General features: G+C 50.3%; 1 protein-coding gene across 2 annotated transcripts in view; it reads right to left on the bottom strand.

Moving 5' to 3' along the window:
- The window catches only part of RAB4B (RAB4B, member RAS oncogene family), a 34,086-nt gene extending 31,365 nt beyond the window's left edge, over nt 1-2,721 (bottom strand). The window contains exon 1 of one of the 2 annotated variants that reach the window (XM_063937711.1): nt 2,540-2,721. In XM_063937711.1, the coding sequence (XP_063793781.1) occupies nt 2,540-2,555 (16 nt within the window). In that variant the 5' untranslated portion in view covers nt 2,556-2,721. The remainder of the gene's footprint in view (nt 1-2,539) is intronic. The other variant, XM_063937710.1, reaches the window with a different exon arrangement.
- Between the last annotated feature and the right edge of the window lie 9,363 nt (nt 2,722-12,084).

Genomic DNA, 12,084 nt, shown 5'->3' with positions numbered 1-12,084 from the left:
TGTATCATGATGCAGTAGGAAGGACAGAGCTCACTACCTCATAGCACCATTCTGTGTGGGTCACCATGCAGTGGGTGGGCCAGGCCCAGTGTCTCATAGCGCCAGTCTGTGTGTATCATGATGCAGTAGGAAGGACAGAGCTCACTACCTCATAGCACCATTCTGTGTGTGTCACCATGCAGTGGGTGGGCCAGGCCCAGTGTCTCTTAGCTCCATTTGGTGTGTGTACCTGTTTACTTTACGTCTCACTGCTACATTCTGCGTGTGTGTGACCTTGCAGTGGGCGGGGCGGGCTACATGACTCATAGCTCCCTTTTTTCTCAGTGTCAATATGTACCATAGCTATTCTGTCATTGCACTGTGGGTGAAACTGTAGACCAGTCACCAAGCAATGTACAGCAAGTTTCCATTTGTAGGCTGAACCCCCTTGCAGTCAGTCAATTCTAACACAGGTCTCAGGAGTACAATTGGTCTGGGAGGGCCAGCAAACTGACAGCCTACATACTGGTTCAGGTCAGAAATTGGATGCCTCCATTTGTTTAGGTGATAGGGCAATTATGTTTTGTGGCCCACCCTCACAGAATGCCAACCATGCAATATATCTAAGATAGGGAAAGGTGCATAACATCACTACAGCATACGACACAGAGTCTTTACACAGTGACAAATAGATAAAAGTTGCTTAACAGTTCTATAAAATGTTGCCCACGACAGAAAACCACTATTACATGTCCCGCAATATACCTTACAGCTCAGATATGCAAATCTGCTAACATACTGGAAGGGGCTGATCTGAAACATACGTTATGCAGCAGACCATGCTCTTACACAGGAAATATCTGTGCACACATACAGACAAACCCGAAACCACATGAAGAAGCACAGACATGTGGAAACAGAAAATATTTTATCACATCACACTCGCTCCTCTATAAGGTTCTTTAGGGAAAATAATCAATACATTACGTTGTTACCCCACAGCCTCCATCATCACCTGTCACCCCACAGTCTCCATCCCTAAAACACTATCATTACCTCACAGTCTCCATATCCAAGTCATCATCTGTCACTTCATAATTCTCTATTCCAGAGACATCATCACCCCACAGTCTCCATCCTTGAGACACCATCCTCACCTGTCACCCCACAGCCTCCATCCCTGAGGGATCATCACCTATAAACCCGAAGCCTCCATCCCCAAGACATCATCGTCACCTGTCCCCACACAGCCTCCACCCCACGAGACATCATCATCACCTGTTAACCACAGCCTCCATCCCTGAGACATCATCAGATGTCAACCACAGCCTCCATCCAAGAGACATCATCATCAGATGACAACCAAAGCCTCCATCCCAGAGACATCATCGTCACCTGTCATCCCACAGCCTCCATCCGAGACATCATTACCTCAAATTCTCCATATCCAAATCATCATCATCTATCAACATACTCCATCCCTGAGGCATCATCATCACCCGTCACCCACAACCTCCATCCCTGAGACATCAACATTACCTCAGTGTTCATTTCATAGTCAACATCATCTGTCACTCCACATTCTCCATTCCAGAGACATCATCACCCCACAGTCTCCATTCTTGAGACACCATCATCATCATCACCTGTCACCCACTGCCTCCATCCCAGAGACATCATGGTTACTTGTCAGCCACAGACACCATCCCCGAGACATCACCTTCACCTGTTAAACACAGCCTCCACCCCAAGACATCATTGTCAACGGTCACTCACAGCCTCCATCCCCGAAACACCATCATCACCTGTCACACCACAGCCTCCATCCCAGACACCCCACTGTCACCTGTCAACTCACAGTCTCTATTCCCGAGGCACCATTGTCACCTGTCAACCCACAGCCTTCATTCCCGTGTCATTATTGTCACCTGTCACCCACAGACTCCATCCTTGAGACATCATAATCTCTGTCACCCATAGCTTACATCCCCAACAACATAATTGTCACCGATCACCCACAGCCTCCATCCCTGAGGCACCATTGTCACACCACAGCAACCATCCTAGAGACACCATCTTCACCTGTCACACCGCAGCCTCCATCATCACCTGTCACCCCACAGCCTACATCGCTGAAACATCATCACCTGTCACCCCACAGCCTCCATCCCTGAAATATAATCACCTGTCACCCCACAGCCTCCATCCCTGAGGTACAATCACCTGTCACTCCACAGCCTCCATCCCTGAGGCACAATCATCATCTGTCACACCACAGCCTCCATCCCAGAGACACCATCATCACCTGTCACCCCAGAGCCTCAGTCATCACCTGTCACCCCAGGGCCTCCATCCCTGAAACATCATAATCATCATCACCTATCACCCCAGAGCCTCCATCCCTGAGGCACCTTCATCACCTGTCACCCCAGAGCCTCCATACCTAAGTCACCATCATCACCTGCTAGCCCACAGTCTCCATCCCTGAAACATCATCAGTCACCCACATTCTCTATCACTAATACATGTCTGATTAGAGAGCTCGATATGACAATCTCACCGTATGTCTCAGACATGGTTTCCTGTGGGCTCGCTCGGCTGTCCAGGGCCCTCTCCTCCTCCTCCGGCCCCGGTCTATTTTCTATCTTCCTCTATCTTTCCTTGGTGCTTCAAGATGGCCGTTACGGCTTCATGTACAGTTCCTGCCTATTCTACGTATCCTGCGTGCTGACGCCATGCCTGTCTTCAGCGAGGACATTAAAGATGGCCGTTCTGCCTTCACGTACTGTTACTGCCCACATTACGTCCTCTGCGTGGTGACGCCATGCCTGGAAACATAAAGATGGCCGTTTTGGCTTCATCGTACCTTTCTGCCTGTGTGCAGTGCGTTATGTCTGTGAGTCAGGTGACTAGAAATGGTGGAAATATGAGCGCGTATGTGTTGTGTACGTTTCATTTTAGGAGCTGGATAGTATCAGTGATTATTTTATGGCTCTGACAGGGCCAGGCGCTCCTAGTATATAAGTAATATATATTTCTCTAACGTCCTAGTGGATGCTGGGGACTCCGTAAGGACCATGGGGAATAGCGGCTCCGCAGGAGACTGGGCACAGCTAAGAAAGAATTAGGACTACCTGGTGTGCACTGGCTCCTCCCACTATGACCCTCCTCCAGACTTCAGTTAGAATCCTGTGCCCGGCCGAGCTGGATGCACACTAGGGGCTCTCCTGAGCTCCTAGAAAGAAAGTATATGTTAGGTTTTTTATTTTACAGTGAGATCTGCTGGCAACAGACTCACTGCAGCGAGGGACTAAGGGGAGAAGAAGCGAACCTACCTAACTGGTGGTAGCTTGGGCTTCTTAGGCTACTGGACACCATTAGCTCCAGAGGGATCGACCGCATGGAACCGGCCATTGGTGTTCGGTCCCGGAGCCGCGCCGCCGGCCCCCTTACAGAGCCAGAAGCAAGAAGAAATCCGGAAAATCGGCGGCAGAAGACATCAGTCTTCACCAAGGTAGCGCACAGCACTGCAGCTGTGCGCCATTGCTCCTCATACACACTTCACACTCCGGTCACTGAGGGTGCAGGGCGCTGGGGGGGGGGTGCCCTGAGAAGCAATAAATACACCTTGGCTGGCAAATATATCACAATATATAGCCCCAGAGGCTATATATGTGATAAATACCCCTGCCAGAATCCATAAAAAAGCGGGAGAAAAGTCTGTGAAAAAGGGGCGGAGCTATCTCCCTCAGCACAATGGCGCCATTTTCTCTTCACAGTGCAGCTGGAAGACAGCTCCCCAGGCTCTCCCCTGTAGTTTTCAGGCTCAAAGGGTTAAAAAGAGAGGGGGGGCACTAAATTTAGGTGCAATATTGTTTATACAAGCAGCTATTGGGGGAAAAAATCACTCAGTTATAGTGTTAATCCCTGCATTATATAGCGCTCTGGTGTGTGCTGGCATACTCTCTCTCTGTCTCCCCAAAGGACTTTGTGGGGTCCTGTCCTCAGTCAGAGCATTCCCTCTGTGTGTGCTGTATGTCGGTACGGCTGTGTCGACATGTGGGATGAGGAAGGTTACGTGGAGGTGGAGCAGAGGCCGATAAATGGGATGTCGTCCCCTGTGGGGCCGACACCAGAGTGGATGGATAGGTGGAAGGTATTAAACGACAATATCAACTCCTTACAAGGCTGGATGACGTAAAACAGCTGTGGGACAGCCGGCTTCTCAGCCCGTGCCTGCCCAGGCGTCTCAAAGGCCATCAGGGGCTCAAAAAAGCGCCCGTTACCTCAGATGGCAGACACAGATGTCGACACGGAGTCTGACTCCAGTGTCGACGAGATTGAGACATATACACAATCCACTAGGAACATCCGTTACATGATCTCGGCAATAAAAAATGTGTTACGCATTTCTGACATGAACCCAAGTACCACATAAAAGGGGTTTTATTTTTGGGGAGAAAAAGCAGCCAGTGTTTTGTTCCCCCATCAGATGAATGAATGAAGTGTGTAAAGTAGCGTGGGTTCCCCCAATAAGAAACTGGTAATTTCTAAAAAGTTACTGATGGCGTACCCTTTCCCGCCAGAGGATAGGTCACGTTGGGAGATATCCCTTAGGGTGGATAAGGCGCTCACACGTTTGTCAAAAAAGGTGGCACTGCCGTCTTAGGGTACGGCCACCTTGAAGGAGCCTGCTGATAAAAAGCAGGAGACTATCCTGAAGTCTGTATATACACACTCAGGTTATATACTGAGACCTGCAATCGCCTCAGCATAAATAGTGCTGCTGCAGCGTGGTCTGATACCCTGTCAGATAATATTAATACTCTAAGACAGGGAAAATAGTTTGCTAACATAGAGCATATTAAACACGTTGTCTTATATATAAAGGATGCACAGAGGGATATTTGCCAGCTGGCATCCAGAATTAATGCAATGTCCATTCTGCCAGGAGGGTATTAGAAACCTGGCAGTGGACAGGTGATGCTGCCTATAAAAGGCACATGGAGACAGGTGCGGTAGGGGCGCGTCTCGGGAACTTCAGGGACCAGTGGGTTTGCCCACAGGTGGATCCCTAGGTTCTGCAAATAGTATCACAGGGATACAGGCTGGAGTTCGAGGCGACTCCCCCTCGCCGTTACCTCACCTCAGCCTTGCCTGCTGCCCTCGGAGAAAGGTAGTACTGGCGGCAATTCACAAGCTGCACTTCCAGCAGGTGAAATCTAGGTACCCCTCCTTCAACAAGGCCGGGGTTACTATTCCAAAATGTTGTGGTACCGAAACCAGACGGTTCGGTGAGACCCATTCTAAAATTGAAAGCCTTGAACACTTATATACGAAGGTTCAAGTTCGAAATGGAATCGCTCAGGGCGATTATTGCAAGCCTGGAGGGTATCACGACATCAAGGATGCTTACCTGCATGTCCCTATTTACCCTTTTCACCAGGAGTACCTCAAAATTGTGGTACAGGATTGTCATTACCAATTCCAAACGTTGCCGTTGGTCTGTCCCCGGCACCGAGGTATTTACCAAGGTAATGGCCGAAATAATTATCCTGTACTTGGACGATCTCCTTATAAAGGCGAGGTCCAGGGAGCAGTTGTTCGGCGGAGTAGCACTATCTCGGGAAGTGCTACAACAGCACGGCTGAATTCTGAATATTCCAAAGTCGCAGCTGGTTCCTACGACGCGTCTACTGTTCCTGAGTATGGTTCTGGACACAGAACAGGATAAAAAGGGTTTCTCCCGGAGGAGAAGTCCAAGGAGTTGTCGTCTCTAGACAGAGACCTCCTAATACGTATACAGGTGTCGGTGCATCAATGCACGCGAGCCCTGGGAAGGATGGTAGCTTCTTACGAAGAAATTCCATTCGCCAGGTCCCATTCAAGGATTTTTCAGTGGGATCTGTTGGACATGTGGTCCGGGTCGCATCTTCAGATGCATCGGCGGATAACCCTGTCTCCAAGGGCCAGGGTGTCGTTGTTGTGGTGGCTGCAGAGTGCTCATCTTCTAGGGGGTCGCAGATTCGGCATACAGGACTGGGTCCTGGTGACCACGGATGCCAGCCTTCGAGGCTGGGGGGCAGTCACACAGGGAAGAAACTTCCAAGGCTATGGAAAAGTCGGGAGACTTCCCTACACATAAATATTCTGGAACTAAGGGCCATTTACAATGCCCTAAGTCAGGCTAGACCCTGCTTCAACACCGGCCGGTGCTGATCCAGTCAGACAACATCACGGCGGTCGCTCATGTACACGACAGGGCGGCACAAGAAGCAGGATGGCGATGGCAGAAGCCACAAGGATTCTCCGATGGACGGAAAATCATGTGTTAGCACTGTCAGCAGTGTTCATTCCCGGAGTGGACAACTGAGAAGCAGACTTTCTCAGAAGACACGACCTCCACACGGGAGAGTGGGGACTTCATCCAGAAGTCTTCCAAATGATTGTACACCGTTGGGAAAGGCCACAGGTGGACATGATGGCGTCCCGCCTCAACTAAAAGTTACAAAGATATTGCGCCAGGTCAAGGACCCTCAGGCGATAGCTGTGGACGCTCTGGTAACCCCGTGGGTGTACCAGTCGGTGTATGTGTTCCCTTCTCTGCCTCTCTTACCCAGGGTAATGAGAATAATAAGAAGGAGAGGAGTAAGAACTATACTCATTGTTCCGGGTTGGCCAAGAAGAGCTTGGTAACCAGAACTCCAAGAAATGATCTCAGAGGACCTATGGCCTCTGCCGCTCAGACAGGACCTGCTGCAGCAGGGGGCCTGTCTGTTTCAAGACGTACCGCGGCTGCGTTGACGGCATGGCGGTTGAACGCCGGATCCTGAAGGAAAAGGGAATTCCGGAGGAAGTTATCCCTACGCTATTTAAAGCTAGGAAAGAAGTGAACGCTAACCATTATCACCGCATATGGCGGAAATATGTTGCGTACTGTGAGGCCATGAAGGCCCCAAAGGAGACATTTCAGCTAGGTCGATTTCTGCACTTCCTACAGTCAGAGGTGACTATGGGCCTACAATTGGGTTCCATTAAGGTCCAGATTTCGGCTCTATCGATTTTCTTCCAAAATGGAACTGGCTTCACTGCCTGAAGTTCAGACATTGTCAAGGAAGTGCTGCATATTCAGCCTCCTTTTGTGCCTCCAGTGGCACCGTGGGACCTCAACGTGGTGTTGGGTTTCCTAAAGTCACATTGGTTTGAGCCACTCAAAACCGTGGATTTAAAATATCTCACGTGGAAAGTGGTCATGCTTTTGGCCTTGGCTTCGGCAAGGCGGGTGGCAAAATTGGCGGCTTTGTCATGCAAAAGCCCCTATTGGATTTTCCATATGGATAGGGCAGAATTGAGGACTAGTCCCCAGTTTCTTCCTAAGGTGGTATCAGCTTTTCACTTGAACCAACCTATCGTGGTGCCTGCGGCTACTAGGGACTTGGAGGACTCCAAGTTACTGGACGTAGTCAGGGCCTTGAAAATTTATGTTTCCAGGACGGCTGGAGTCAGGAAGACTGACTCGCTGTTTATCCTGTATGCACCAAACAAGATGGGTGCTCCTGCTTCTAAGCAGACTATTGCTCGATGGATTTGTAGCACAATTCAGCTTGCGCATTCTGTGGCTGGCCTGCCGCAGCCTAAATCTGTAAAAGCCCATTCCACGAGGAAAGTGGGCTCTTCTTGGGCGGCTGCTCGAGGGGTCTCGGCTTTACAACTTTGCCGAGCAGCTACTTGGTCAGGGGCAAACACGTTTGCAAAATTCTACAAATTTGATACCCTGGCTGAGGAGGACCTTGAGTTCTCTCATTCGGTGCTGCAGTCATCCGCACTCTCCCGCCCGTTTGGGAGCTTTGGTATAATCCCCATGGTCCTTACGGAGTCCCCAGCATCCACTAGGACGTTAGAGAAAATAAGATTTTACTCACCGGTAAATCTATTTCTCGTAGTCCGTAGTGGATGCTGGGCGCCCGTCCCAAGTGCGGATTGTCTGCAATACTTGTATATAGTTATTGTTAACTAAAAGGGTTATGGTTGAGCCATCTGTTGAGAGGCTCTGTTATGTTCATACTGTTAACTGGGTATAATATCACGAGTTATCGGTGTGATTGGTGTGGCTGGTATGAGTCTTACCCGGGATTCAAAATCCTTTCCTTATTGTGTCAGCTCTTCCGGGCACAGTATCCTTACTGAAGTCTGGAGGAGGGTCATAGTGGGAGGAGCCAGTGCACACCAGGTAGTCCTAATTCTTTCTTAGCTGTGCCCAGTCTCCTGCGGAGCCGCTATTCCCCATGGTCCTTACGGAGTCCCCAGCATCCACTACGGACTACGAGAAATAGATTTACCGGTGAGTAAAATCTTATTTTCTCTAACGTCCTAGTGTATGCTGGGAACTCCGTAAGGACCATGGGGAATAGACGGGCTCCGCAGGAGACAGGGCACTTTAAGAAAGAATTTGGATACTGGTGTGCTCTGGCTCCTCCCTCTATGTCCCTCCTCCAGACCTCAGTTTGAATCTGTGCCCGGACGAGCTGGGTGCTACTTAGTGAGCTCTCCTGAGCTTGCTAAAAAGAAAGTATTTTGTTAGGTTTTTTTATTTTCAGAGAGATCTGCTGGCAACAGACTCTCTGCTACGTGGGACTGAGGGGAAAGAAGCAGCCCTACTCACTGAAGATAGGTCCTGCTTCTTAGGCAACTGGACACCATTAGCTCCAGGGGGATCGTACACAGGATCGCACCCTTGGTCGTCCGATCCCGGAGCTGCGCCGCCGTCCCCCTCGCAGAGCCGGAAGACAGAAGCCGGTGACAGAAGCAAGAAGACTTCAAAATCGGCGGCAGAAGACTCCAGTCTTCATATGAGGTAGCGCACAGCACTGCAGCTGTGCGCCATTGCTCCCACACTAAACCCACATACTCCGGTCACTGTAGGGTGCAGGGCGCAGGGGGGGGGGCGTCCTGGGCAGCAATTAGAGACCTCTTGGCAAAAGTGGGTATATATACAGTTGGGCACTGTATATATGCATGGGCCCCCGCCATATTTTTACACAGAAATGCGGGACAGAAGCCCGCCGCTGAGGGGGCGGGGCTTCTTCCTCAGCACTCACCAGCGCCATTTTCTCTCCACAGCTCCGCTGAGAGGAAGCTCCCCAGGCTCTCCCCTGCAGAATCACGGTAGAAGAGGGTAAAAAGAGAGGGGGGGGCACATAAATTTGGCGCAAAAACAGTATATACAGCAGCTACTGGGTTAACACAAAGTTACTGTGTGATTCCTGGGACATATAGCGCTGGGGTGTGTGCTGGCATACTCTCTGTCTCTCCAAAAGGCCTTGTGGGGGAACTGTCTTCAAATAGAGCATCCCCTGTGTGTGTGGTGTGTCGGTACGCTTGTGTCGGCATGTTTGACGAGGAAGGCTATGTGGAAACAGAGCGGGAACAAATTAATGTGGGGTCGCCGCCGACGGCGCCGACACCCGATTGGATGGATATGTGGAAGGTTTTAAATGATAATGTTACTTCCTTGCATAAAAGGTTGGATAAAGCTGAAGCCTTGGGACAGCCGGGGTCTCAGCCCATGCCTGATCCTATGTCGCAGAGGCCGTCAGGGTCTCAGAAGCGCCCACTATCCCAAATTGTTGACACAGATATCGACACGGATTCTGACTCCAGTGTCGATGGCGATGATGCAAAGTTACAGCCTAAAATGGCTAAAGCCATACGTTACATGATTATAGCAATGAAAGATGTATTGCACATCACAGAGGAAACCCCAGTCCCTGACAAGAGGGTTTATATGTATGGGGAAAAAAGGCAAGAGGTGACCTTTCCCCCTTCACATGAGTTAAATGAGTTATGTGAAAAGGCTTGGGAATCTCAAGAGAGAAAACTGCAGATTTCAAAACGGATGCTAATGGCGTATCCTTTCCCGCCAACGGACAGGTTACGCTGGGAATCCTCCCATAGGGTAGACAAAGCTTTAACACGCTTATCGAAGAGGGTAGCCCTGCCATCACAGGATACGGCCACTCTAAAAGATGCTGCGGATAGAAAGCAGGAGGGTATCCTGAAGTCCATTTATACACATTCAGGTACCTTACTAAGGCCGGCGATTGCGTCGGCCTGGATGTGTAGTGCTGTGCTATACCTTATCTGAGGAACTTGATACCTTGGACAAGGATACTATATTACTGACCCTGGGGCATATAAAAGACGCTATCCTATATATGAGAGATGCTCAAAGAGACATTAGCCTACTGGGCTCTAGAATAAATGCAATGTCGATTTCTGCCAGAAGGGTCCTGTGGACTCGGCAATGGACAGGAGATGCCGACTCAAAAAGGCACATGGAGGTTTTACCTTACATGGGTGAGGAGTTGTTTGGGGATGGTCTCTCGGACCTGGTCTCCACAGCTACGGCTGGAAAGTCAAATTTTTTGCCATATGTTCCCTCACAACCTAAGAAAGCACCATATTACCAAATGCAGTCCTTTCGATCACAAAAATGCAAGAAAGTCCGAGGTGCGTCCTTTCTTGCCAGAGGCAGGGGTAGAGGAAAGAAGCTGCACAATATAGCTAGTTCCCAGGAACAGAAGTCCTCCCCGGCTTCCACTAAATCCACCGCATGACGCTGGGGCTCCACAGGCGGAGCTAGGCCAGGTGGGGGCGCGTCTCCGAAATTTCAGCCACAAGTGGGTTCACTCCCAGGTGGATCTCTGGGCTATAGAGATTGTGTCTCAGGGATACAAGCTGGAATTCGAAGAGATGCCCCCTCACCGTTACTTCAAATCGGCCCTGCCAGCTTCCCCCTTAGAGAGGGAAATAGTGTTAGCTGCAATTCACAAATTGTATCTTCAGCAGGTGGTGGTAAAGGTTCCCCTCCTTCAACAGGGAAGGGGTTATTATTCGACCATGTTTGTGGTACCGAAACCGGACGGTTCGGTCAGACCCATATTGAATTTAAAATCCCTGAACATATACCTGAAAAGGTTCAAGTTCAAGATGGAATCGCTCAGAGCGGTCATCGCAAGCCTGGAAGGGGGGGATTTTATGGTGTCTCTGGACATAAAGGATGCTTACCTTCATGTCCCCATTTATCCACCTCATCAGGAGTACCTCAGATTTGTGGTACAGGATTGTCATTACCAATTCCAGACGTTGCCGTTTGGTCTCTCCACGGCACCGAGAATATTTACCAAGGTAATGGCGGAAATGATGGTGCTCCTGCGACGGCAAGGAGTCACAATTATCCCATACTTGGACGATCTCCTCATAAAGGCGAGGTCCATAGAGCAGTTGCTGATCAGCGTGGCACGCTCTCGGGAAGTGTTACAACAGCACGGCTGGATTCTAAATATTCCAAAGTCGCAGTTGATTCCTACGACTCGTCTGCCCTTCCTGGGCATGATTCTGGACACAGGCCAGAAGAGGGTTTATCTCCCGATGGAGAAGGCTCAGGAGCTCATGACACTGGTCAGAGACCTATTAAAACCAAAACAGGTGTCGGTGCATCACTGCATGCGAGTCCTGGGAAAGATGGTGGCATCATACGAGGCCATTCCCTTCGGCAGGTTCCATGCGAGGACCTTTCAAGGGGATCTGTTGGACAAGTGGTCCGGATCACATCTACAAATGCATCGGCTGATCACCCTATCCCCCAGGGCCAGGGTGTCTCTCCTGTGGTGGCTGCAGAGTGCTCACCTTCTCGAGGGCCACAGATTCGGCATTCAGGACTGGGTCCTGGTGACCACGGACGCAAGCCTTTGAGGGTGGGGAGCAGTCACACAGGGAAGAAATTTCCAAGGTCTGTGGTCAAGTCAGGAGACTTGCCTTCACATCAACATCCTGGAACTAAGGGCAATAAACAACGCCCTACGTCAAGCGGAGACCCTGCTTCGCGACCGATCGGTGCTGATTCAGTCAGACAACATCACCGCAGTGGCTCATGTAAACCGCCAAGGCGGCACAAGGAGCAGGGTGGCGATGGCGGAAGCCACCAGAATTCTTCGCTGGGCGGAGAATCACGTAAGTGCACTGTCAGCAGTGTTCATTCCGGGAGTGGACAACTGGAAAGCAGACTTCCTCAGCAGGCACGACCTCCACCCGGGAGAGTGGGGA

The sequence above is a fragment of the Pseudophryne corroboree genome, chromosome 8 (assembly GCF_028390025.1).
Source record: "Pseudophryne corroboree isolate aPseCor3 chromosome 8, aPseCor3.hap2, whole genome shotgun sequence".
NCBI classification, from domain to species: Eukaryota; Metazoa; Chordata; class Amphibia; order Anura; family Myobatrachidae; genus Pseudophryne; species Pseudophryne corroboree.
This window is presented reverse-complemented; position numbering and strand designations above follow the sequence as displayed.